This window comes from Heterocephalus glaber, unplaced genomic scaffold (assembly GCF_053883595.1).
Source record: "Heterocephalus glaber isolate CG9 unplaced genomic scaffold, H.glaber_assembly_v1.0 deba00001452, whole genome shotgun sequence".
Taxonomy (NCBI): Eukaryota; Metazoa; Chordata; class Mammalia; order Rodentia; family Bathyergidae; genus Heterocephalus; species Heterocephalus glaber.
The window spans coordinates 7,414,225-7,441,694 of NW_028258302.1; the positions used below are offsets into that span (position 1 = coordinate 7,414,225).

General features: G+C 48.5%; 2 protein-coding genes across 27 annotated transcripts in view; one reads left to right on the forward strand and one right to left on the reverse strand.

Moving 5' to 3' along the window:
• The window catches only part of Map7d1 (MAP7 domain containing 1), a 28,697-nt gene extending 17,258 nt beyond the window's left edge, over positions 1–11,439 (reverse strand). For all 26 annotated transcript variants that reach the window (XM_087215282.1, XM_087215275.1, XM_021263336.2 and 23 more), the window contains exon 1: positions 9,496–11,439. The gene's annotated coding sequence lies outside the window, so the exon portion shown is untranslated. The remainder of the gene's footprint in view (positions 1–9,495) is intronic.
• Positions 11,440–16,548: 5,109 nt separating this feature from the next.
• On the forward strand, positions 16,549–26,740 carry Trappc3 (trafficking protein particle complex subunit 3). The gene is made up of 5 exons (XM_004850951.4): positions 16,549–16,822; positions 23,032–23,129; positions 23,357–23,456; positions 25,161–25,343; positions 25,795–26,740. The coding sequence occupies exons 1-5, from the start codon at positions 16,781–16,783 to the stop codon at positions 25,912–25,914; spliced, it is 543 nt and encodes a 180-aa protein (XP_004851008.1). The 5' UTR covers positions 16,549–16,780; the 3' UTR covers positions 25,915–26,740.
• The last annotated feature ends 730 nt before the right edge of the window (positions 26,741–27,470 follow it).

Here is a 27,470-nt window from a genome sequence, read left to right on the forward strand (position 1 = left end):
AGTCCCAAACCAGGCTCCTGATGTTCCCCCAAAACCTCCTCCTCCCCCAGCTTAGTTTAAGGCAGCTCTATTCTTCCAGCTGCTGAGGCCCCTGGAGTCATCTCAGATTCTTTTCTTATTTTAAGCCCCGCCCCGTGTCTAATCTCTCAGCAAATCCTTTCAGCTTTATCTTCAAAAAATATCCCAAATCCAATCACTTTCACTGTCTCTACTTCTTTCACCTTGATCCAGCTGCTGCCCTGCCTGACCACAGACCCCTATTCTCATTCTTTGTTCACCTTTAGTCTTTTCTTAACACAACAGCCGCAGTGATTTTGTTTAAAAATAAGTCAGATCATGTTGGTCCTCTGACAAAATCCTCCGAAGATTCTCCAGCTTGAGGAGAGGAAACCTCAAGGATCAGCAGGACCCGCCCTCCCTCTCCAGCCCTCTGCCCTCCTGTCTTGGGGCTTTGGCACTTGCTGTCCTCTTTGCGGGCAAGTCGCTACCTCCATTTTCAGCTGGCCTCATCCCTCACTTCCTTCACATCTTCACTCCAATGTCACTTGACAATGAAGCTTCCCCTGATTCCTTATTTAAAACTACAAACTATAATAGAAGTACTCTGCTTTCCAACAAAATATATATTCAGTTGAATGCAGGGCCTTCTCCCTGAGCTACAGTCCAGCTTTTTTTTTTTTTTTAATTTTAATACAGGATCTCATTAAGTCTTTCAAACTGGGGTCAAACTTGCAATCCTCCTGCCTCAGCCTCTTAGACTGCTGGAATTACAGGCATATGCCATCATGTCCAACTCCCAATGGTATTTTTTTCTTTCCCACTCTATTCTTCTCTGTAAGTATTAACCCCATGTGTTTGAGTGTTTGTTTAGAAACTAGAAACAGTGTCTTGCTGAGTTGCCCAGGCTGATCTTGAACTCCTGAGCTCAAGCCATTCTCATGCTTCAGCCTCCTGAGTAGCTGGGACTACAGGTGAGCACCATTATGCCTGGCTCATGAACTGCACTTTCATGTTCTCTCCCACTACTAGACTGTAATCTCTAGGAAGGCACACAGTTTGTCTATTTTACTAGTTTTTCTATATCTAGGGCCAACAGAGCCCAGCACATAGGTGTTCCATAAATATTTGAGGAATGAAGAAATGATTGAACTCCACCTTTGAAGATAGCATCTCCACGTCTCTTGCCTAGATGACTGCAAAGGCCTGCTCCACCACACCCATCGCCACTTTGCTCTCCATTGAGCAGCCGGAGTCATCTCTCCTAAATACAGATCTGATCAGGGTATTTTTCACTACTTGAAACCTCCTGTGGCTTTTAAAGATAAGGGCAAATGCTAGAACCCAACCTACAAGTCTGGCATAGTCTGTCTGAAGTCCTCATCCTGCTCCACCATACATCTTAAATTTTTCTCCAACTCTGTTCCCCACTTGCTTTCCAAACTCTAGCTTCACTGACTTTTTAAAAATTCTGAAAACCATGCAAGCTCCTTCCTGCCACAACACCTTGATACCAGTCCTTCTTTTCTTAGTAACTCCTGTTTACCCTTCAGTTCTTAGTTTTAGCTATCACTTCCTCAGGAGGCCTTTCCTGGCTTCTATGATCAGGATGAATCCCTTCATTACATATGGTTGTGGTGTCACATGCTTTTGTTTGAAGCTCAGTCACTGTTACAGCTTCCTCGTGGGGTTCTTTCCTTATTGTCAGCCACCCCCTAAACTGAGGCAGCCCTGTAAGGGCTTGTCTGCTCTGGTCACCACTGCCTCACAAGCAGCCACTGCTTCATCCAGTATATGGAGACAGTTAAAGATGCTACTGAGTGAGAGCAAAGTGCCAGGAGGCCACTGTAGCCTACAGCAGGTACACATGAAGGGAATTTTTACTAAAGGTTCATGTGGTAATTTATTGCAAAGGGATAAACACTTGAAGAGAAGCAAAACATCTCCATCTCAATAGAGTTTGGGCAGCTTCCTTGTCTGAGGCACTCAGGTAGAAGTTAATAAAAATATTACTGAGTGTTTACTTCAGCAGCTGAACAAGAAAAAGTTCTCAAGAGGCAATCAGGACATTTGGAACTCCTCTTGTGACCTGGCAGAATAGCAACATTGAATACAAACATTTCTTCAGAATTATGCCAACCCTGAAGAAATATCATTGGTACAGTGTAATCTGGGACAAACTGTATGTCACCAAGTTAATTCCTTGGTTAATTATCTATGTAGTATGGTTGATCGCTTTCTGATTATTCCTTTTCAGTTATCAAGGGTGATCCTTAGGCTTAATTTTATCTTATTTTTGGTCTATGCCAGATTGTGAAGCTTTAGCCACTGCCAGTTTTATTTTGCTATATTGATATCTACTAGAAGTGTTTGCTAAGAACTGGATAAGAGACAGATAGTTTGTATTTCTTTCTTGGCACAAAGAACACTGGTAGGGCAAAGGTACAGGAGCTGGTTACATTGTGGGGTCAAAAAGTTCTGTCTTCCTAGGATCCCCAAGGGGGGCTGCACCTGGGGATCTGCTTAAAGATGGGCCATATCCCTCAGGGGGCCTGTCACGTTTCAGGTGCCGACCTCCCCCTCTACCCTCTGGAGCTGGCGGTCCTTTCCTCCTGTCTCTCCTTCCTCAAGCTCCCAAGACTCTTGCCAAACAGTCCTAACCACATTTTGATAACTGGCTTTTCAATCTGCCTGCCACCCCATCCCCACTGGTGTCACAGCTCATTCAGAGATGAGATTGTCTCCTGGGCCTTTTTGCAGCCCCAGAGCCTCACACAGGACTTGCCTGGCACCAAACAGGGCCCTGTGACTATTTAATGAATATGTGTACAGATGCATGGATGGGTGGGTGGGTGGGTGTGTGGGTGAAAAGCAGAGTTAGATTCCCAAGGGCTGCAAGGCCCAGAGAGACACAACAGGGCGTAGAATCTAAAACCTAAATGTGGTAGTCATAACAGAGCTCTGTGTATCCCCTCCTAGCACCCAAGCCCAGAAAGGGAAAAACTAAGTCTTATCGTAGACCTGGCACTTTCCCTTATCTCATTTAATCTGTATGACAATCCTAAAGAGAAAGTACCACCAATGGCCCCACTTCACAGGTGAAAAGGTTAAATGGATTATTAAATGGGTTTTCCTGTCAGTGTCAGAGGTAGGACTGCACCCAGTATTGTATGACAAAATCCTTATGTCATGCTGTTTCTGGTGGGCGGTCACATCACCTAGCCCTGAGGCTTCCACAGGCTCCTACCCAAGGAAGTGATGAAGGAAGTGAGGTTAAGTGATGTGGTGATTCCTTAGGGAGGTTTCCCCCACAAAAGCAAAGGGTGCAGGTGGGGCAGGCAGGCACTGAGCTCAGTGCGCAAGAATGCAGGGAAGGCAGGCTCCTGCCCAGGCTGGCCATCAGGAGGCAGGAAGTGAGGAAAGAGTCTGGGCTGGGGGTGTAGGGAGACACCCACCTCCAAGGAAGATCAAAGGAGTGCCCAGGTGAAAGCTGGGGGGCAGACGGACAGGGCTACAGAGGGCACCCCAGGAGCAGAGCACGGCAGAAGCAGAGGCATGAGGCAGCGAGAGGAGATAGGCTTCCAAGGTGACAATATTAGACAAATGAAGGCAGGGAGGGAAACACAGGGGCAAGACACAGTGAGACAGAAATGTACACACACTGAAGAGACTAAAAAACACCAGACAATGTAGACAGGGCCTACACATTCTTTTGTCTCAAGACACTCCCTACTGACCCCACCACAGGCAACAGACTCAGAATTCAGAACTTCATAAAGACACACACATGTATGGATACAGGAAACTCAAACAAGAACACAGAGATCCAATGTCCCCCATATGTGCTCCTTTAGTCCACTGCATTACTTGGACCCTGAGACAATCCGATTAACAAGAGCAACAGCTAGAGCTTGTATCCACTCCAGCTAAACACTTTAAACTCATTAGTTTATTCAATCTTTGCCACAATCCTATGAGATATTATCTTACTTTACAAATCAAGAAACAGATTCAGAAAGATTAAGACACTTGCTTAAGCTATAGAGCTGGTAACAAAGATGGGGTTTAGATTTGATTTTGAGTCTGTACCCTCGGTCAGCTACCCTAAGAGGACAAGTCTCCTGGTTTCCCCTCCTTCCAGGGAGATTTGGGCTGGGAGAATGGTGATAGGAAGGACAAAGTTTGGGGGATACCTGATTGTGAGGGTGGGACAGGATGACTCTTAGGGGCAGCATTACTACTGGCCTGGATGGAGGTAAGCAGCTTTGGGAGGGTACAGCCTGCCCCAGTAGTTGGACTGCAGGACACTTCTGGGCTTCTGTGGATGATAAAACCTGGAGCCCTACTAAGAACTGCAGATCTGAAGAAGCCCAGCTGACAGCCATTGTTCCCAGCCTCCAATCAGGAGCACCCACTTCCTGTTATTTTACGCGGCAGGAAATGACCTCATCCCGAAGCCTGGGTTCCACCATATCCCTCCCTCCACCCCAGCAGGGCAGCTCAGGCAGAGGCCTAAGTGCTGAGGGCAGAGGGCAGAGGCCAGGGCCCAGGCCCAGGCTCAGGCTCAGGCCTGAGGATGGCCCACTATCTAGACTGTCACCACTACCCAGGTGCAGGACCTCCTTATCCAATTTGCTCAGACTCCAACCTGGTAGGATTCACAGGGAACCCAGGGCTCTGCGGGCTGTATTTCTGCCTACCAGAGAAAAGATCAGTGAGTTCCCAAGACTAAGAAGCCCACAGGTGCCAGGCATGGTGGCACATGCCTGTAATCCCAGCACTCAGGAGGCTGAAGCAGATGAGTGCCTCAAGTTCAAGGCCAGCCTGGGCTACATAGTGAGTAGTTCAAGGGTGGCCTGAACTATGTAGTGAGACCCTGTCTCAAGAAAAAAAAAAAAAAAAAAAAAAAGATGCCTGCAGGTGACCAGCTGTGGAAGAGAAACAGGCCAGACCCTGTCACTGGCTAGCTTACCCATAATTCAGCTTAGAGATTTAGTGCACAGGGCCAGGGATTTAGCTCAGTGGTTTCGCCACCTGCTGCGCAAGCGCAAAGACCCAAGTTTGACCCCCGGTACCAAAAAAAAAAAAAGAGAGATTTGATGCACAGACTTTAAAGTCAGACCTGATTTCAAATCCTGCCTCTGTCTGTTCTTAGCTGTGTCAATTAAGGCAAGGGAATTCAGCTCTCTAGGTTGCATCTATAAAATGAGGATAATACTAGTCCCTACTCTTGGGACTGTCATGAGAAACAAATGAGACAATGCACATGATATGCTGAGTATTGTGCCTGGCACAGTGAAGGTCCTTAACGAGACCATAAATGGAGATAACCTGGTTCACCAGGGAGTCTATGCCTGGCTCACATCTCCTCTTACAACTGGTGAGGATTGCTAATGGGGGCCAGCAATACTGTGCATCCTACCCACTTCCAGTCTCTCTGCTCCTTCTGAGCAGAGCTGCAGCTAAGAGGAGATGGAGGAAATACTGGAGGCTGTGCCCCGGGTGCCAGGCAGAGCTACCATCAGCCAACAAAGCTGCATTATCTGAGCATGCCTTCTTGGCTCCCTCCCTGGCCTTTAGGGGACTCAAGGACATGGTTTCCAGCTATTTGTGGCCTCACTTCCAGGCTTGGTCAGACCTGAGACCTGCCCTTATAGCCTTCAAGTGCTACCACTCTAGTCTGGTCCCTGCTTTCAGCCTTTGCCCTTTCCCTCATCCTTTCCCCACTAACAGCAGGTGCCCATACTAGGCAAGGAGAAGGGCTAAGTTGACCTATTGCCCCTTCCTCCTCTTTTGCTTATGCAGGCCTGCACATTAGGGGCTCATTAGAGGCCTCATTACTAGGCCCACCAGCCCAAGGGTGGGAGAAGTTACCAGCAGGAGGTACTGCCTTAAGTACAGTTGTGGTCCATTGTACTAGTCTCACCAACTTCTACTCAACCTTTCAGGTCCACCTCAAATGCCTCCTCTGAGAAGGCTTCCACAAGCAGAGCCCATAGCCACTGGATCATCATTGCACCTCGCTTCCCCTGGACAAAGCTCCCTGCAGTGAACACATCTGGTTTCCCCATGGGGTTAGGAGCTAGGAGCTAGGAGCTCCCACAGGGGACTGTCTGACTCAGCCCCCTATGTTTAGCACAGCCAGCACTGAGGTGGCACACAGCGAGGCACCAGCATAGTGTGCAGGACAGCTGTTGTACCCATCTCTTGGGTCTTCTCTCCCATTTCCACTGTCCCATGTCAGGTACCAGGGGCCCTCTGTTCACCAGATAGACCCTGGCTCGTTTTTGTCCAGAACTCTGATTCCCTGGCCCTCTGTCATATTTACCTCCTGAAGTTCTAATTCATCACATCTCCTCAGGCATCTGAAGGAATGAGGAAATGATAGCAACACAAACCAAAGCACTGGCATTTATTAAGTACTAATACCTTGCCAGGGCCTAGGCTAAGAGTTTTGTTTTGTTTTTGTTTGGTACTAGGGAGACTGAACCCTGGGGTACTCTACCACTGAGCTATACATTTCCAGACCTTTTAAATTAATTAACTTATTTATTTATTTATATTTTGAGACAGGGTCTTGCTAAGTTGTCCAGGTGGGACTTGAACTTGTATTCCTAATGCCTCAGGGTCCCTCAGTGTAGGATTACAGGCATGAGCCATCATGCCTGGTTTAGGCTAAGAATTTTATGTGTTAGGGGGAGGGAGAAGTGGGAAGGGGAAGTAGAAAGAATTAAGACGTGCTATGTACATGTACCAACTCTTCATGGTGAATGTAATCATTATGTACCACAAACATGAACTAATAAAAATAAAAATTAAAAAAAAAAGAGGGCCGGGGATTTAGCTCAGTGGTTCCACCGCCTGCCTCACAAGCGCAAGGTCCCAAGTTTGATCCCCACTACCAAAAAAATAAATAAATAAAAATTTTAAAAAAGAATGTTATGTGTTCACCTCATTTAATGATCTTAAAGTCTCTGTGAGATAATTTCTACAGTTTTTTTCATTTTACAAATGAGAAAATTTAAGACTTAGGTTAAGTGACTTACCAGAGGTCACACAGTAGGGTTATGAAGTGGAACTGACTGTTTCATTCCAGAGTCTCTACTCTTAAACTGCCTTCAACTCCCCGCCCCTGCCCGTGCCTGCGCCCGTATTACATGCTTCCCCGCTGGCATCAGTTCCAATGAGCCTAACCACAATAATGGTAATAACACTTTATTGCAGGTGTCTGGTGCCTGTGTGCCAGGTTCCTTTAAGTTCACCCCACCTCTAACCCTTGCATTAACCCCACCAGATTGATACTACCCCCATTTTTGTGAGGCAGAAGCTGGCTCCAGGACATAATCACTTGCTCCAGTCCAGTAGCCAGTGAAGACCCAACTGGGATTTCCGCCCAGGTCTTCTGACTCAAAAGTTTTCTCCTGGGCTGGGAATTTAGCTCAGCGGCACTGCACCAGCCTCAAAAGCGCAAGGTCCTGAGTTCCATCCCCGTACCAAAAAATAAACAAATAGTTTTCTCCTACCCTATGCTGCCTCCTGTTAGTGTTCAATGTACAAGTACTCAAAAAGGGAAACCAAAAGGGACAGAGGTCATGTCCCATCACTCAGACGCTCAGACACATGCCTCAAGCTCTCCAAGGGGACATGTGGGTATGACATTTATTCTAAGGACTAGCTGCCATCCTGACCCAGGTTCTCATGTAACTCCATCTACACCCCTTTGATTAGAGATTCTTCCTAATCCAAAACCCTGTGTGCAATCCCCACCCTCAACTAGGCCCTTTCAGTATAGGCAAGCATCCTATCCATGCCCTCATATCTAGCCCCACCCCATGCCCTAATTATAAACTAGCCACTGCTCAACTCCTCTACTAATCACTACTCCTATTCAAGCCCCCATATATACACCAGTGCCAGGAAACTTCAGGTGCAGAGGGCCAGTAAGCAGACGGATGACCAAGCTGGGCTTTTCTGGGTGTCCCCTCTTGGGACCAGCACAGCCAAGACAGACATCCTTGTTTTCAGCATACCCTACAAATCTCCTGACCTCCCCAGTCTAGTGCCAGCCTCCCCTGAGTCCTCCCAGATCCCACTCCCACATGGTCCCCTCCAAGAACCCACGCTGGCATGGGGAGGGGAGGGGCCCATCCACAGCCAAGTGACCCCACCTTGTCCTGGGCTCAATCTGCACCCACAGACACTGTTTCATCCCTGGCGAGGGAGGTGACAGGATTAGGTCTGGGATTCCACAGGAGTGTGGGTGTGGGGATGGAGCCACCTCCCCCCTGAGTCAGTGGGAACAGAACTTGGGTCCTCAGTCATCAGGCTCTTTCCTCCCTTTCCAGGAAGAAAGAGAAGAGCCCTCCCTCCAACACCAGACCCAACCAGAAAACTGACCCCACCCCCCATCAGCTGCTCCCTCATCGAATGGGATTTGCAGAAGTCCTGGGGACACTGGTGGTTGGTGGGGTGAGGGGTGGGAAGGGGAGCTTTGGTTGGGGCCTGGAGATCGCGGGGGCGCACGCGCGTGTGTGTCTGTGTGTGTGTGTGTGTGTGTGTGTGTGTGAGAGAGAGAGAGAGAGAGAGAGAGAGAGGTTAAGAGAGGAGATATTCAAAGCCTCAGGCTGGGGAATGATGTGGCAGGCCCTGCAAGCCTGCAAGCACCGGCCTTGAGCCTTCACCTCATTCTGCAGCGTGCAACTCAGGCCCGGAGAAGCTGGGAAGGCGGGACAAACAGATTTACTTTGTCCTCTTCTTTCCCAAATCGGTCTGGGTGGGCTCTGGAGCAGGCCAGGCTGTAGGGGAAGCGGCCCACTCCCCAGCTCCCGCCCTCGCCCCAAACAATGCCGCCTCCCCCTCCCCCTCGCCTTTCTTTATCCGGCGGGTTACTTGGCAGCCTCAGCTAGAGACCTCCCCCTCCTCTCCCTCCCTCCCCGCTGGGCCGAAGCAGCAACAGGCCCTTTGCGCGGCAGCTGGACGGATGGGGTGGGGGTGAGGTCTGGGTCTGGGCCTGGGCCTGGGCGCGGGGGCACGAGAGCCTTGGCTTCGGTATGCAGGGCCCGAGGATCTGGACCCCCAACAAATACATCCAGGCTAGGATCACACGTGCTCATGGCAGCGGATGGTGTGCGGGACAGAAGCCCAGAACCGTAGAAGAGGAATCTTTAAGGCCCGGGTAGATCGGGAAGGGGGATGTGGGGGGGAGGCCGGGGCTGAGGCAGAAGGTTCACCCCAACCACTCCCGAGCAGGATCCCCGAGGATGCCGCTGCCCAGCGCTTCCCGGCGCCGGGAGTGGGGGAGGGGGCCTGTCAGAAGATGCGTCGGTGGCCGGGAGCCACCGTGGCCGCCACAGCCTTTATTTTTAAACTTCCAAGTGGTTAGAGGGCGCGGCGCGGGGGGGGGGGTCCCGGTCCCCACCCAGCGGCCGGCCTCATCCTTTGCCTCCCTGCGACCCCTCGACCTCCCTCCCACCGCGCCTCCGCGTGGCTCCCGCGTACCTGGGGGCGCGCCCGGTCCCGGCTCCGCACGCGGGCAGCGTTCCACGGTTGCGGCGTCACTGAGGGGAGGGGGTCCTGGCGTCTCAGAGGCGGAGGCGGCGGCGGCCCGAGGCCAGGACAGGAGTCCCACGGCGCATCACGGCCGGCCCGCCTTGCGGGCAAGGACTCGGAAGCCGCGGTGCTCCGGGGAAGTCGAGGCCCGGGGTCTGTCAGCTCCGGTCGCGCTCGGGCTCTCAGCCCGACGCCGACCCAGTCCCGGCCGCGGCCCAACCCTATTGTACAGCCCCGGCTGGGCCTGGCCTCTCCGCTGGGGCGTACCAAGTGCGGCGCGGGGAGGGCCGCCCCTACCGTGCCCGGGGACCGAGCGACCACCGGCCCGCCACGCCCCCCACTCTGCCCTGGGGCGCGGCACTTGGGGTCCTCTGAGACCACTTCTGCGACGGCAGCGGACGGGGCTCCGCGGATCCCAGAGGACGCCTGGAGAACCGCCTCCCCCTGAAAGCACACTTGGTACGCGCCGGCGCGAGAGAAGACTAAGTAGGGAGCGCTCCAGTGACTCACCCGCCGCTGGGACTGGGGGAGTGGGACGCGGGTCTGGGAACCTCCAATCCCACCATGAAGCCTGAAGGGTCTGGCTTGGGACCGAGCAACCAGCTTCAATCTAAAGTCTCTCCCAACCCACATCAAAGAAAATCTGCCAAGGACATGTCCAGAGGCACGAAGCAGGGTCTCAAGGAGACCCCGCAAAGGGCTATGCTTTCTCCTTTCGGGTGACGGGCTGGAATGCGGAGAGTTCTGGGCGCCTTGCTGCTGCCCTTCCTCTAGCATCCTAGGGTTGGTGTCTTCTCTGTTTCTCTGGGGGTAATTACAGCTTTTTTTCCGCTGCTTTACCCAGGTCTCTAATCTGCTGGGTCCCTCCCGGCTCCAAACTGGGTGGTCCTGGCCCTAAACCTCCCTATCCCCACCAGAAAACACCCCCCCATCTCCCCAGAAGGATTTTCTGGCCTGTGGCCTATTGATGAGAGGGTGGTGGACCCCTCCTGACTCTCCTACCCAGAGTGGCCCTGCTCCTCAGCCCTCTGGAGTGGGCTCTCCAATCCCCTTGTCGGTGCCAGCTGAGATGAAGGCCCCAAGCCAAGTCAGGTTCAGCCTGGGACAGAGGGGGGCCTTGCCAGGAAGGTGGATCGATGATGGTGCTGCTGCAGGATTGACCAAGGGAGGAAAGAGGAGGGGCAGCTGGGCTCTGCCCACCCTGGCCCTGCCCTTTGTCCTGACTTCCAGAAGGTCAGTTCTCTAGTTCTCATTGTCCAGAGATTAGGCCCAGTGAGATGTTGTCCCCCTTTCGGGCCACAATCGCCTTCCTTCCAGAAGCTCCAAAGAGCTATTTAAAGGAGAACGTTGTAAAACAAAAGGGTTGGGGGCTCAGGCAACCTAGGAACAGCCTGCCTTGAAACTTGTGAGCAGCCTGAGGCTTCAACCCTCATGGGAGGATGTGGAGAGGGAGAGACATTAGAAGGAGCTGATGATTTAACTTTAGTGACTTAGCTTTTTCTTAAACCCGGTTTGCTCGCCTATAAAATCAGGCAAATAATAGTGTCATGAAGTATCATGGAGTCACTGTAAAGTTTAAGGCAATGCAGAGCCTGGTGCAGTGGCATACACTTTTATTCCCAGCACTGTGGGAGACTGAGGCAGGAGGATTGTAAATTTGAGCCCAGCCTGGGTGATTCAGTGAGATCCGCTCTTAAAATAAAAAATTAAGGGGGCCAGGGATTTAGCTCAGTGGTTTCGCCGCCTGCTGCGCAGGCACAAGGACCCGAATTCAATCCCTGGTACCAAAAAATAAAAAAATAAAAAATAAAAATAAAAAATTAAGAGCCAGGGATTTAGCTCAGTAGTTCTGCCACCTGCCTCCAAAGCGCAAGGACCGGAGTTCGATCCCCAGTACCAAAAAAATAAATAAATAAAAATGGGCTGGAGATATAGCTCAGGGCAAAGGCCTTGGGTTCAATCCCCAGTTCTAGGAAAAAAAAAAAAATGAGGCAATACTGATGAAATGGGTAGCACAGAGCCTGGTATACAGGAAGTGCTCCATAAATATGATGATGAAGGGTTTGATAATGAAGGAGTTTCCAGTGCAACAGAGGATTAGGATGGGGAGCAGATTCTCCATCTTTGTTGTTAGCCATCCCATCTACAGAGTAAGGGGACCATGGGTAGATGATGGAGTCTGTGACTGTCCTTTTAAGATCAGAGGCCTCAGGGCCTGCATCTTCCAGAGCTGGATAGGCCCGTAAATTTCAGAGAATTTAGAAAATAAAACCCAACTGGATATGGTGATGCACACCTGTATTCCTAGCACTTGGGAGGCTGAGGCAAGAGGATCACCTCAAGTTCTGGGCCAGCTTGGGCTGCATAGTAAGTTCAAGGCCATCCTGAACCACACAGTGAGAACTTGTCTCCAAAAAAACCCACAAAAAACCAAAAAACAAAAGGAAAAGAAAGAGAAAGAAAGGAAGAAAGAAAGACCAACAAGGGAGAGACCTGTATGGTTCTTCCCCCCATCCCACCCCCAGTTTTAAGGTTACTACAGGGACAAAGATGGATACGTGGGAATGGTGAGACACCCTCATTGGCTAGAGCTAAGAAATAATGGAAGGGCAAATGATAGCTAACATGAAAAGATAGGCCCAGGAATGGCCTATACTGTGTAAGAAGACTTAAATGCCAACGGATTTGGAAATGTAGATCCCAGGAAACTGTTGATCAAGGGGTTCTTAGAACTGCAGACTGTGTCTAATTATCTGAATTGATTTGGGGAGCTCACTGAAAAGAGGCAGCATGTAGCGTTAGCTTACATCAGTGGTTCTCTACTAAGGACAATTCTATATCCCCTCTGGACAGAGGAACATTAGGCAATGCTTAAAGATGTCTTGGTTGTCACATCTGGGGGTGCTCCTGGAATCTAATGAGTGGACACCAGGAATGCTGCTTAACATCTTACAATGTGCAGGCCCATCCCCCCAGCAAAGAATTATCAGGTCCAAACTGTCAATGATGCCACGGTTGGAACCCTTCCTTCCCTTACTGAGATTCCTGAAGCTCCCCAAGATCCTGTTGCTACAGGCCAGGAGGGTAACTGGGGACTTAGGTAACTTGAGAGGCAGGTGTCCCCAAAGGCTTTTTGCACAGCTGATGGACCACAGAGAACCTGGGACAATGGCTTAGGAGAAGCTGAGAGAGTGGAGTGTCCCAGCTGATGGAGTTAAGGTGGACAGTTGGAGTAGGGTCCTCTCCTCCCCTAATTGACCAGGATTCCTGGCAGGTCCCAGGCCCCGGTAACTGAGCAAGAGTTCATAATGATGTCTTCCTGAGTTTGGGGTCAGGTGATGGTGCCTGGGGACTCCACATGACTCCATATATGTTAGACATCCCAGCCAAGAGTGGCGGCACATGCCTGTAATCTCAGCACTCTGATAGGCTGAGGTAGGAAGACCTCAAATTGGAGCCCGGCCTGGGAAATTTAGCAAGATTTATCTTTAGAAAAAAAAAAAAATCCAGGGGCCGAGGATTTAGCTCAGTGGTTCCGGCGCCTGCCTCGTAAGCACAAGGTCCCGAGTTCGATCCCCGGTACCAAAAAAAAAAAAAATCCAGTTAGATATCTCAAAGAAGGGGCAAGTGGGGCTCTTGCAACAACAGAGTCTAAAGCCCCAGCAGGGTGCTCTACCTTCATCAGTGAGGGACAGGGAACTTTTGTCACCTCTTCTGCAGCCCAGGGCAGTCCTTACTCCTCCAGGAAAATAGGTGTGAGTGGGTTGAGGTTGGGGGCAGGTCCCTGAGTGAGATTCAAAATAAGTCATCTTCCGGGTCCTCCCAGAGGGAGGGCAGGAACAAGAGCACTTACAACCTGGCAAATTTAATGGGGGTAGAGCCCAGAATGAACCTGATGAAGAGATGAAGGAAATCACTGGGAAATTTGACTCAGATGTGAATGTCAGCTAGAGGCCCTGGATGTGGCCTGCCTGCTCACAAAGTAGGAAGTGGGAGGGGCATCCAGGGGACAGCAGATAGACACCAGATTCTCCCTCCCACTCCACCCCAAGGCCCTGGAGCAAGAAGGGGTCTCTAACCCACACTAGCTCTCCTGGGGAGCCTTAGCCTCCAGGGCCCACTGCCTGAGTCTGGGTCTGGGAAATTCTTCCAAGGGCAGTGGACCCCAGCTGTCTCTCTACCCCGGGCTCTTTGGGAGAGGAAGAACCGAGAAGCATTGGAACAAGGAGGAACTCAGATTCTGTACTAAAAAGGCCTAACCATTTGGGTGCTTGGGAGGAAGTCCTTGTTAGAGTCCCTGATGGGAAGCTGACCCTGCTTGTGTCCTTTTCCGAAAGGCAAAGATAGAGAAGGGGTGCCTGGTTTTCCTAATTGTCCTTGACCCTAGAGTGGTGGAGAGGGGTTGGAATTTCAGAATGATGAAAACTGCACTGAGAAACCTTGGATTAGCTGTATAAGGAACTGGCTGTACTGAGAATTCTTGGACTAGCTATGTAAGGAGGTCCCCCGCCCCCCGCACCTGATTGAATTCAGGGCCTTGTGCATGCAAAGGATACATTTATATCACTGTGCTATACCCCAAAAAGAGCTTTTATGTTTTTTTTATTGGTACTTTTTTGTGTGTGTGTGGTACTGGAGATTGAACTCAGGACCTTGTGTTTTCAAGGCAGGTGCAGTGCCACTGAGCTAAATCCCCAGCCAATTGGTACATTTTAGATATTCATAATGATAAGATTCATCATAGGGAATTTGTACCTGCACATGATTTATCTTGCTTCTTTTTTTTTTTTTAACAATTCCCTTCCTCTCCCTTCAACCCCTCTTCCCCTCCTTATTTACAAAAGTTTTGTTTCCATTTTTTCTTCTATTCTCTGTTTTTCTTCTCTTTCCTCTTTTCTTCTTGTTTCTTTTATGTTTCAGTGTAAGAAGGAGGCCCTATAGATCAATAGATGGACCTCACTCTTAATTCAGGGCTGATGACACTACAAGGACAAGTCCCAAGGAGAAAACCCTGCCAAGGGGAGACTCACAAGCAAAGAGAAGAATCTCAGGCTGTGAGACAGGCAGGGAAAGACTCCACCTCCAATTTCTCCAGAACCGCCCAAGGCTGACAAGCAGGCTGGGCGGGGTCAGGCGGCTGGCCGTGACTGTGACTCAGGTTTCTGTGGGGAGCCAAGGCAGCCGGCAGGGAGGAGCACAGGCTGGCCAACTGCAGGGATGGACAGGCTGGCCAACTGCAGCTTTCACCTCAGCTGTCCTCTCTCCTGGGAATGTGGGAGGCTGTCCTTTAGCCATGCTGACCTCCCAGGGTTAGCTGTCCCCTGCTTTTTTCTGCCTCCTTCAGCCGACACTCATATTCCTTCTCAGAGTCCTTAGCCTTTGGCTCATTCCCCTGGGTATGACACAGGAGTGAGTCAGGGGTCACTGCCTCTAGGGAGGCTCTAGAATGTGCCACAGGGAGAAGGGTATAATAATGATTGGTCCTGCACCCTCAGGAAGGAACTGAGGGAACTTCTGGGCCCCTGCAGCCTCCCCCAGCCTAAGCTGGCTCCTCTGCACCGGCTGGTTGTCATGGTGAAGGCTAGGGGCTAGAATACAGCTGCTACAGAGTAAAGCTACCACACTGAAAAGCTCAAAGACTCCACCCTCCCCAGCTCAGCGCCCCAGACTTGACCACCAGGGAGAGATGGCTGGAGTTGAAAACAAAGAACTGTGAGACTTCCCTTTCGTGATAGGTGAGAGTTCAGCCAGTACATTTCCCAGTATTTGCCCCGCTGTGTTTTTGGCGGGTGGCTGAAGGAAGGGAAAATTCGCGTTCACTGTGTGCCTTTTATGTGCCTCATGGGTTTTTTTATTTTGGGACAGGGGATCAAACTCAGGACCTTGCACTTGTGACATAGGTGGCAGAACCACTGAGCTAATACCCCGGCCCATGTGCCCTGTGTTTTGCATGCATGCATGCATCATCAATCTTCACAGGAGCTGAGTGAAATCCAGCAACTGGCCTCAGATGGCAAAGTCTGGTTTAGAACTCAGGACTGGCTGCTACCACTGCTGGTGGTCTTTGTTTTATGAGAACCAGGCAGTATAGCTGTTTTAGGGGAAGGAGGGTAAGAAAGTGACTTGGACTTTATCTAAAAGACTGGAGGGCCAGGCATTTAGCTCAGTGGTGACGCTGCCTGCCTCGCAAGCGAAAGGTCCTGAGTTCAATCCCTGGTACAAAAAAAAAAAATTGTTTAGGGCTGGGGATTTAGCTCAGTGGTTCCAGCGCCTGCCTTGTAAGCACAAGGTCCCAAGATCAATCCCCGGTACCAAAAAAATAAATTAAATAAATAAATAAATAAATAAAAGACTGGATATCCCATTGTGAGGCAAATGGTGGTAGGATGCTGGTGCTGATTGCGTTGAGTTGGGACCAGATGGCAGTTTGAAGCGAAAGTCACTAGCAAAATGCTTGACACAGAGTTGGTGTTCATTAACAATTTTTTTTTTTATAATAGGGGTTGTAGGGCCGGGATTTAGCTCAGTGGTCCCGCTGCCTGCCTCGCAAGTGCAAGGTCCCGAGTTCAATCCCCAATACCACACACACACACACACACACACACACACTAGGGGTTGGTACTGTAGCTCCGCAGTAGAGCACTATAGTGCAAGGTCCTGGGTTCAATTCTCAGCACTGGAAAAATAAAAATAAGCCAGATCTGTATGTGAACCATTGCTAATTTTCTGGGACATCCTGGGAGCTTCGCGAGCTGAATTGCAGCAACAGCGGAAGCAGCTAGTTCGAAAGAGGGACTTTCCAAGACCAACCCTCGAGAAAGGAATTTCCAGCGCATCTTTGAGCCGAGTGAGGGGGAGGAAAAGAAGGGGACAGTGGGTGGATGATACCCGACTGCTGCAAGCTATGGACGCCACCCAGCGGCAGAATACAGCCCGAAGACAGGAGCCGAAAGCCAAGAGCGCGAGGCACTCTGGGACTCCGACTCGTAGTAGTTTCGCTGCGCAAGGGGCCGGGCTTTCACCGGGGCGGTCGGGCGCTGTAGTCCTGTGTTCGTTGGACGGAGTTACCGTCCACTGCTGGACCACGAGTCCCATGGTGCCTAGCGGAAACCGCGCAGACGCAGTGAAGCGGAGCCTATTAGTCCCGGAGGCTAAGGAGCCTTGACTGGGTCGAGCGGCGTCTGGAGGGTCGCCTAGCGGGCTTGCGGAGAGGCGGAAGAGGGAGGTCGGCACCATGTCGAGGCAAGCGAACCGTGGCACCGAGAGCAAGAAAATGGTAACTTGGAGCGCCTGACCCTGGCGGGCGGGGCAGAATAGAGGCGTACCGGAGATAGGGCCTGGCCCCCGCGCGAGCGCTAGGCACGATAGGGAGTCCTCCAAAAAGCTCCGGGAGCCTCCGGGCTTGAGTAGGTGCTGGAGCAGCTTCCCGCAGGAGACTGCTCTCCCCGGGCCCGAGGGCAGCACACGCAACTGCCACTTACTGGTCTCTTAACGTTGTGTCAGGCACTGGGCCAAGCATTTCACGTACATTCTCTCACTAGATCCGCAAAGGAACTCTACTAGATGGATGATGATGTGCCATTTTGCTGCTCAGGGAGGTTATGTAATTCGCTAAAGTTTACACTTAAGAGGATTTGAACTGCTAACTGCAACTGCTAACTTCAGTTTAAATGGCTGTCTTGTCTCAGACTGTGCTGGGGGCATTGTGAGATGTGTTGTGATATGGATCTTGTTAGAAAAGAACTTCCTTCTATCCAGTGGAATAAAGAGGTGGACCAGAGTGAGTGGTGCCCCTCTAATAGTAGGAAGGGCGGGGCTTTCTTCTTGCCCTAGGACTAGTAGAACACAGTAAAGGGGCCGAGGGTTAAGTCTGGACACGGAAGTATAACATTTTTCTCCAAGCTAAGAGGCTTTCCCGGCAGGTGTTAGTTCTCTCCCCCTCTCTCTCTCCCCGGTACCGGGGATTGAACTCGGGTCCTTGCGCTTGGGAGGCAGGCAGCGGGACCACTGAGCTAAATCCCGGCCCTCTGTCTCTCTTTTTTAAGATAGGGTCTTAATATGTAGTTCAGGTAGACCTTGAACTCACCGTGCAGCCCGTGCTGGCCTCAAACTCGTGGCAGTCTCCTGCCTCAGTCTTCCAAGTGCTGGGATTACAAGCGTGCACCACCGCGCCTGGCTCAGGGGTTCCTTTTCTTTGGCTTACTCTTTCCAGATTTGAATATGCCATGTCTTTATTTTGAATTTTTTTTAAAAAACTGAGCATCTGGGCTAAGGGTGTAGTAGCAAAATGCATGTGCATGGGGAAGCCCTGAGTTCAATCTCCAGCACCAAAACTGAGTGTCTGAAGTTTTATCCTGGGCAGATCAGGACCTTGCGTTGACACTTAATTCTTTTTTTTTTTTTGGTAGGGGGGATTGAACTCGGGATCGAACTTGAGCTTGGAGGCAGGTGGTGGAACCACTGTGCTAAATCCCTGGCCTGACATTTCTTTCTTTATGGGATGATTAAACTTCCTTTATGGCTTTGCATCTCACATCAGAAACAGCCACCAGGGAAACCCTGTTATTCCAGAGTAGTACTTAACCTTTTCTCTTAAGGTTTTCTCTCTTACACCTGTTTTGGAACCTGATGATAGCCATGGATCTTCTCCCCAGAGATATTAAACACACAAACATGTATGGGGCCAGGGATGTAGTTCAGTGGCAGTGCTTGACTAGCATGCATAAGGAGTTAGGGTTTGGGACCCAGCACCACCAAAAAAAAAAAAAAAAAAGAGAGAGAGAATTCATGTTTTGGAGAAAATACAAGTTTAAAAGAAGAAGTTGGGTGTGTTGGTAGACATCTGTAGTCCCAGCACTCTGAGAGGTTGTGACAGGAAGAGGACAAGTTTGAGCCCTGCCTGAGCAACTGAATGATTTTGTGAGACCCTATCTCAAAGTAAAAGGAATAAAAGAGGATGTAGATCAATGCAAAAGCCTTGGGTTCAATCCCCAGTACTGTGAAAAACAAAACAAAGTAACAAAGTGTTGGGAAAAATGTGGGGGAGATTAGAACCCTTATGCATTGCTGATGGGAATGTAAAATGGTACTGCCATTTTGGAACAGTGTAGCAGTTTGTCAGAATATTAAAAATAGGGACTGGAAGGGCCGGGGATTTAGCCCAGTGGTTCTGCCGCCTGCCTTGTAAGCACAAGGACAAGTGCAAGGACTCGAGTTCCATCCCAGGTACCAAAAAAAAAAAAAAAAAAAAAAAAATAGGGCCTGGGGATACAGTTCAGTGATTACATGCTTGCTAAGAATGCAGAGTCCTAAGCTGAAGACCCAGAACCAATAATATGATAAGAAGAGAATATTTTTGCTAAGAAACACTGTCATACAGAGGAACAAGCATAGATAGTAATTGGAATTCTGGCTTATTCAATTTCCTCTGTATAAAATAGGTCCAGTAATACCTACCTTATATTAGATGAGATCATGTGAAATTCAAGTGGTGTGGTATTTATTTCCTCCTTTTCTTATAATATGAGCAGAGAAATGGTTTTGTATCTTGCTTTCATTTTTGTACATTTTTTTCTCTTGAAATCGCTATCTGTGGTACTGGGGATTGAACCTAGGGTCTTTGTGCTGAGCTATATCCCTAACCCTTTTTTAATTTTTATTTTAATTTTAATTTTTTTGGTACCAGGCATCGAACTTGGGACCTTGTGCTTGCACAGCAGGCAGCAAAACCACTGAGCTAAATCCCTGGCCCAAACCCTTTTTTAATTTTTATTTTTTGTGGGGGGAAGAGTCACACTGTGTAGTTCAGGCTGGGCTTGAACTTGCAGCAATCCTCCTGCCTCAGCCGCCTGAGTGCTGGGGTTACAAGCATGTGCCCCCACATCCAGCTTAAATTTCCCAGGCTGGACTTGAACTTGCAGTTCTTGTCTCAGCCTCCTACAATGCTATGATTATAGGTGTGTGCCACTACACCCAGCCTGAAATCTGGGCATAGTCTCCCTTCTACTTTGATGTCATCTTTTTTAGATTCTATATATTAGGGAGAACATACAATACTTGCTTTTCTGAGTCTGACTTATTTTGCTTAACATGAAGGTCTTCATTTCCATCCATTTTCCTGCAGATGACATAATTTTGTTCCTCTTTATTGCTAAATAATACTTCATTGTGTACATATGCCACTTTTTAAACCCATCCATCTGTTGATGGGCACCTAGACTAGTTCCATATCTTGGCTCTTTTGAGTTGTGCTGCAGTAAACAGGGCTGTGCAAGTGTCTCTGTAGTATGCTGACTAATTCCTTTAGATGGATATGAAGAAGTGTTATAGTTAGATGAAATGGTAGCTTTTGATTTTTTTTTTTTTTTGGTATCGGGGATTGAACTCAGGACCTTGTGCTTGTGAGGCAGGTGGTGGAACCACTGAGCTAAATCCCTGGCCCTTAGCTTTTGATTTTTTGAGGAAACTCCGTGTTGATTCCCATAAGAGCTGTCCTAATTTACATTCCCACCAGCAGTGTAGAAGACACCCCCCCCATCCTTTACAGCATTTATTGTTGTTGTTATTATTAGTGGTATTGGGAGGTGAACCTAGAGCCTTTACACTGAGCTACATCCTACATCCTCAGGTCTCCCGTGCCTCCCATCCCCTGTACTTTAAAACAAAAACAAAAAACAGGGTTTGCTAAATTGACCAGGTTGATCTTTTTTTTTTTTTTTTTTAATGGGATTTCAGTATATAGTTCGAGCTGGTCTCAAACTCAGAATGATCGTCCTCCTTCAGCCTCCCAGGTGCTGAGATTACAGGTGTGTGCCACCACACCCAGCCTCCTTTGATGCTTTGTTTTTACCCTTAACACTTATCACCATGTGAAAAACTATGTATTTTAGTCATTTTGCTGTATTGTTTGTCTCCCTGTCTTCCTCTTATTAAATAGTCCCTGGTAAGTAGAAATCATTGAATGAGTTTTTCCTGTACCATAACCCATAGCCCCATTAGTTTGAGACCAGCCTGGGCTATATAGTGAGACCCTGGAGAGAGGGGTAGGGGTTGGGGAGAAAGGAAGAGAAAACAAGGGGGTGGAGGGAGAAAGAGAGAGGATGAGGGGAGAATGAATGAGAATGAGAATATGAATGAATGGAGAAGGAGGGCATCGTGGTTCATGCCTGTAATCCCAGTTACTCAGGAAGCTGAGGCAGGAGGATCACAAATTTTAGTCCAACCCAAGCAATTTAGAGAGAACTTGTCTCAAAATTAAAAGGTTGAGTGTAGCTCAGTGGGGTAGCTCAGTGGTAGCGTAGCATGTCCAAGGTCCTAATTTCAATCCCCAGCAGTGCATAAAAACAAGAGAAAGGGGGCATGAAGAACTGAGTTAAAGATCCCAGGCATACTGATTTTATGAACATGGATAGATATGTCCAGGACCCTGATTTTTTTAAATTAGTAAATTGAGGGCGGCTACTTGTGTAAGGTGCTTAATAATGTCATGATTTGGATGTTCCTTGATATCATGGTTGCTGAGACTCTTGGAGTTTCCAACCCAGAGCTTATTAATAATGAAGGAAAGCACTCCTGATTTAATGCAGTGGTGCCAACTTTCCTGACTGGTATCTGCTGGATTGTCTCCATCCATTCATGCCTGAGTCAGTCTAGTGCCAACCCCTTGACTTTACGAAAAAGTCATTCCCCTCCTTAATAGCTTTCCTTTAATTGCCACATTTGGTAAATGGTCTCTTGGAGACACCCTGATCTGACTGTTTTAGTTGAGTTCAAAGAGCCTCCTGATCCTGAAATTGATTTTGTTTGACTCTAGTGCAGCTGTTTTTTTCCCCCTGTTTATTTGTGAGGGGGGCCATATTAATACTGCAGTTGTGGGGAATAGCGGATAGAATGAACATTGGCTGGGAAACCTTTGGCTTTTGTCCTCCCAAGTTACTTTTTAAAATAATTAGCTGTGTGACCTTGGGCAAATTATTTAATTATACTGGTCTCAGTGTTCTCTAAAAAGTAAGAAAGGTTCCTGCCCTTTCTGCTTTACTGAATGAGTATGGCATGGAAAAATGAGGTGATGAAAAATAGAGTGCAGTGTATAAGGAAAAAGCACTCAAATTATTATTCTTTCAGTGACCCTACCACCAGGCCATGGCACTGCACAGAGGAGCATTGGGTCATTGAGAGCCTGGGCCTTACCATTTCCTGGACTTTCTTCACCAAAAGACTTAAAGAGAAAAGGGCTTTGCTCTAAGTCTGACCAGCCTTCCTTCAGAAGGGTGGGGTTGGGTGCCAATCTTGATTTTTCATTTCTGAGGGAACACATTGGCCTAGGGTAGTGGTGGTGAACCTAGGCCAGGCTTGCTGCAGGGGTTGTTTGTATCATTGAAATCTCTAAAAGGTTCACCATCAGGGGTCTAGGGATTTTTATTTTATTTTATTTTATCTTATTTTTTGTGGTACTAGGGATCTAACCCAGGGCAGAGGCAGCTTGCACTCTAGGCAAGTGCTCTACCACTGAGCTACATCCCCAGCCCTCGCTTGGTCTAGCTGTGCTGTTAATGTGTTTCTCACATTAAATCTGATAATGCCTTTTACCTGCCTGCTGCTTTCATTCTGTAGTCTTGGTATTTTCCATTACTTTCCCTTTTCACGCATCTCTCTTTCTTAGTAGGTAGGTAATAGGATTCTGTATCTAAGAGTTTCTGGGATTTTAACTGAGGTTGTAATAGAACCCAGTCCAGGTCAGTATTGTGTTTCAGGCATGCAAAATATTGTATTCCTTTTTTAAAAAGATTGTATTCCTTTTAGACTTACTCCTTTTACTGAAAACATTTTACCTGTCAAGAGGAACAGTATTTTTTCCTGTGCTGGTGAGTTTGGAGAGGGGTTGTTTTTAAGATAGTAGACTTTGTCTAGGGCTTCCTTACCCCTCTGTGGACTGGCCCCTAAGTTCTCTGCTGCTTCTGGGTGGACTTTTTGTTTGGTACCAGGGATTGAACTCAGGCTTCTGGGTAGAGCCATGGGAGTACAGCTTAACTCTAGTCTAAGGGATTCTGAGGTGTCACACCTGCCAATGCACAGAGGCTGGTTGGTAACTGAATGCTTCAGGTCTATCTCTTGAAGAATCTGAGTGAGTACCTACTGCTCCCACTCCAGATTCTGGTGACCAAACTGCTGTGATAGAGACTTGGGGTTGTCAGAGGCAGAGGCCCACTTTAGTATGTTAGAGGAGTGACTGCCCCAGTGCATGAGGTGCTTTTTCCAGCCTGTTTTTTTTTTTTTTTTTTTTTTTTTGCAGTGAGTCTGGCTGCAGCCTTGGCCAGTTGACCTTGGGGAGACACGCCCTGGCCACTCTATAGGAAATGATGTTCTTTCCCCTCCAGACAGGTGACCTTCCTTTGAATCTTGAAAGTTGCATCAAGGCCAGTCCAGACTCACCACATTTTCTCTTTTGTGTTCCTTGTTCCTGATAGCCTTTTGAATCTCTTTTAGAGCTCTGAACTCTTCACCCTGACCTACGGAGCTCTTGTCACCCAGCTATGCAAAGACTATGAAAATGATGAAGATGTGAATAAACAGCTAGACAAAATGTGAGTGAGCACCTTTGCAGGAGTGGAAAGAGGACTGGGGCTCCCCAGGACACCGAGTATTCATTGTACTTTACATCCCTGAACAGTGTCTTCCTGTGGGGTTACAGTTCCCACTGAACTCATTTTGGGGATGTTTTGAGGTTCCCGTGTTCTCCTTGCTAATAATAGCCTTATGTTCAAACATAAGACATTTAGAGCTCATAATGGTTTGTTCTCTTCCTTCTCAGGGGCTATAACATAGGAGTCCGACTGATTGAAGATTTCTTGGCACGGTCAAATGTTGGGAGATGCCATGACTTTCGGGAAACTGCAGATGTCATCGCCAAGGTCATTATCCTAGGCCACCTGGCCATGCTGAAGGATTGCTCCTGGGAGGCATCACTTACTATTTTGGCATCTCCTTTACCTTAAGGGAGACACCTAATCTCTCAAAAGAATAATTAGGCAGGTGTTTGGGCCCAACAAGCTTTCCCAGTGGTTTGGGAGTAGAAGATTATAAAGAAGGGAAGAGTGACTGGGATCATCCCTATGGATTAAAGCCCCACTAAAGTTAAAGATGGATCTCCTCCACTGTGAAGGTTTAGCAGAGTACCATGAGGATTACAGTACTGATGGAGGCTGGGTATGGTGACATACCTGTAACCCCAGCACTCAGGAGGCTAAGACAGGAGGATTTCCATGAGTTTGAGGCCAGTGTGGGCTACATAGCTTACTCAAAAAGACCAAAAACTCAATACAGAACAAAACCAAAACAAGAATACAGATGGAGCTGGGTACAGTGGTACATGCCAGTCATCCCAGCACTGAGAAAGACTGAAGCAGGAGGATTGCAGATTTGAGTCCTGCCTGGGCAATTTAAGGAAACCTTCTCTTAAATAAAAAATTTAAGAAGGGCTAGGGATGTAGCTCAGTAGTAGAATACCCCTGGCTTTGATCCCTAGTTCCACAAAAAGAAAATTTATATAGATGGAAGTGAAACTCAGAACACTTGCCTAGTATACGCAAGACCCTGTCCTTAGTGCTGCAAAACCACAACAACAAAAGAAAGATACAGACTATAAACATACCTGACTTCAAATTTTGATTTTGATATTTACTACACTGGATTCTTAGCTAAGTCACTTATACTTTTGTGCGTGTGTGTGTGTGTGTGTGGTACTAGAGATTAAACCCAGGACCTACGTCTCAGCTACATTCCTAGCCCTTTTTATTTTTTATTTGGAGATAGGGTCTCCCTGAGTTGCCCAAGCTGGGCTTGGACTTGAGATCCTCCTGGCTTAGCCTCCCAGAATGCTGGAATTATAGGTACCACCATGCCTGGAAACTTTTAACTACTTTAATTACTAGTTTCCTCACCTTTAGAATGGAAAAAATAAGAGCTACCTCACATGGTTTTTGTAGGGAGTAAATGAATTATGGAAATAAGCATTCAGGTAAGATGAATGCACTTAGCATAGTGTGCGTGTCATAAATGTTTACTGTTAATATTAGTGTTACATTGTTAGAGTATTAATATGCAATACCTATAGTTCTGTGATGTCATGTTACCTCAAGGATGGTTCTTTTAGTTGTAAGCATGCTGGCTCTGCCCACATCCTGAAGAGAGTTGACAGTGGAGCCAGCTTTGCAAGAGTTGAGAATGAAGAGGTGGGTGGGGAAGAGTGTCTTGAGTGTAATTCTAAGTGACCTGTGTTCACTTTTTTGAAGGTGCGTTCAGGTAGCACCAGTGGGGCCGGGGAGGTTTGGGACTTTCTGCTCAGGTGCTGGCTCAGGGCAGCTTCCGCTGTTGGAAGATCGGTGTTCCACTCCACTAAGAGGCACAGGCAGTGAGGCAGTTGGTGCTCAATTGATGAGGCTTTGAAGGAGGAGGATGTGGAATCGTGCACAGATGCTGCCTCTTTTTCCTGAATATCTAAAACTTCATTGTCTCTCAGAGGCCAGAGTTTTGTTCCTGAGCCCCTTGTGTCCCCTCAGCCCATAGTACAGTTCCTGCTGTCCTTCTCTGTAGTGCTATTGTGTGTCCCCTGACAGGTGGCGTTCAAGATGTACTTGGGCATCACTCCAAGCATCACTAACTGGAGCCCAGCTGGTGACGAATTCTCCCTCATTTTGGAAAATAACCCCTTGGTGGACTTTGTGGAACTTCCTGATAACCACTCATCCCTTATTTATTCCAATCTCTTGTGTGGGGTATTGCGGGGAGCCTTGGAGATGGTGAGTGTAGCTCTTTACCTTCTGTGACACCTGACATGTAGTAGGGGATTAATGTTTGAATGAGAGGGAGAAAAAGAGGGCTTCAGCTCATCCCTGCCCTTTGTTGCCTGAGATAGCCATTCTGCTGAGATGAGATCCAAGTTAGACGTCTCTGCGCAGAGCTGATCACCCCCCCTAGGCTGGAGGCTGGGAAGTGGTGCTGTCAGCCCCCACAGCCTAGGGACGTCCATTCCAAGACTGGCTTCCTTGGTGGCAGTCTCATTCTTGAGTTTCTCCTTGTGGGTTGGGGCTCCTGTCTTCTGCAGTGGAACCTTGGAGCTGGCAGTCCTGACCCTGTGAGAAACAACCCTTCTTTTTGACTGCTGTGTGTGTGTCAGTTACAGCCCCATCCCTCATGGTTCCCCAGAGTCTGTAGCTGGGCATCTGCCCCTCATTTTCCACTGTCCCCCAGGTCCAGATGGCAGTGGAGGCCAAGTTTGTCCAGGACACCCTGAAAGGAGACGGTGTAACAGAAATCCGGATGAGGTTCATCAGGAGGATTGAAGACAATCTCCCAGCTGGAGAAGAATGACCGTCCTTCCCAGGACTCGAGAGTAGCCAGCAAGAGCACTTGTTGGAGTCAGGAAGGCTCAGTGCCTTCTGCCTCTAGAACTCAGTGACTCTAACATGGATGTTATATGTTCTAACATTGTTTCCATTTTCCATGCTAATAAAGAGCAGACTGATACAGTCCATTTTCCCTACAAGTATGCACATTCGAAGGGGGATTCTTTGTTCCCTTTCCCTTCAGATGGGCTGGATGTACTCATCCTTGGTTGGACTAGAAAGAGCTCAAAGCATTTTATATTTCTGCGTGACTTTTCCAAAGCATACTTCCTTTGACCTGGTTAAGAGACAGGCCGGAGCTGGGCATGGTGGCTCCCACCTGTAATCCCAGCACTGTGGGAGGCTGAGGCAGGAGGGCCACAAGTTTGAGCCCACCCTGGGCAGTTTAGCAACTTAGTGAGGCCCTGCCTCAGAGTGATAAATAAAAAGGGCTGTGGGTGTAACTCTGTGAAGGCTCTGGTTTCAATCCCCTGTACTGAAGAAAAAAAAAAGTGACAAGCCTGCCACATTCACTCCTGAGTCTTCATAAAGCTCTTGGCAAATGGCTGTAGGGAATCTGGGGCTTGGGGTTGAAGGGCTGGGAGAGGGTGGGTAGGAATTATTAGCTTTAGTGTGATGCTCTGTAGAGTTTGGCAGGACATGGGAGCCAGTCATGTCGGAAACACCGGTTTCTGGGAAGCCACCCAGGTCTCATTCCTTCCTGCTGTTTGGAGGTAATATCTCCTCTTTTTACAGAGGGTTCATCCTTTTTTCTTACAAATTCTTCAATAAAGACACATTCTTGAGTGGAATCTTAATGTCTTCTTTTCCTTCTGCTCGATCATGAAAGGTTTGACTAGAAAGTGTAAATCATGGTGCTAGACTACTACTTACTGAGCACTTACACCAGTCAGACACTACTGAACACTTTGTGTTATCTAGTTGGCAATAATTCCATTTCCAGAGGGAAGGCCGCAAAATTGCCCAAGGTCATAAAGCCGTTAAATGGAGATGCCATGGTTCAAAGTTGGGCCAAACACTTAAGTCCGAGCTCTTGATGATGCTCTCTCGACACTTGGTTAGCCCTTCAGGAGAGAAGGAAGCAGGCCTGCAACCCCCTCTCCATGCCTTATGGAGCTTGGGATAGCATTTTATTTTAGTTTTTGAGACAAGGTCTTGATGTGTAACCCAGCCTGACCTTAACTCGAAATCCTCCTTCCTCAGCCTCATGAGTGCCTGGATGACAGGCATGCACCCCACGCAGCTTGGGACAGCTTTTAAATGGAGGAAGCAGAGGTTGTGTTAGGCCATATGTGGTAGCACTGCTCTTGGGACAGCCTGGGCCCTTTAGGTTGAGGGGAGCCAGCCTTAGGTATATTGTGTTTGAAGTGTGGCTTGGCTGTGCAAGACCAGTGTTCTGAGACCCGGTAAGGGGGCAGTTTGCACAGGACTTGGCTCCCGCTGGGTTAGGCCACCAAAGAGAGATGGTCACTTTTATGTCTGCAAGTATAGTGAGGCTCATGTTCTAGAATCCCATCTTCT

Bases quoted from the DNA above. Each gene is read 5' to 3' on its own strand.
- Trappc3 (XM_004850951.4), top strand. From the start codon at position 16,781: ATGTCGAGGCAAGCGAACCGTGGCACCGAGAGCAAGAAAATG. The intron at 16,823-23,031 runs GTAACTTGGAGC...AATCTCTTTTAG, and splicing joins GCACCGAGAGCAAGAAAATG to AGCTCTGAACTCTTCACCCT. The intron at 25,344-25,794 runs GTGAGTGTAGCT...ACTGTCCCCCAG, and splicing joins TGCGGGGAGCCTTGGAGATG to GTCCAGATGGCAGTGGAGGC.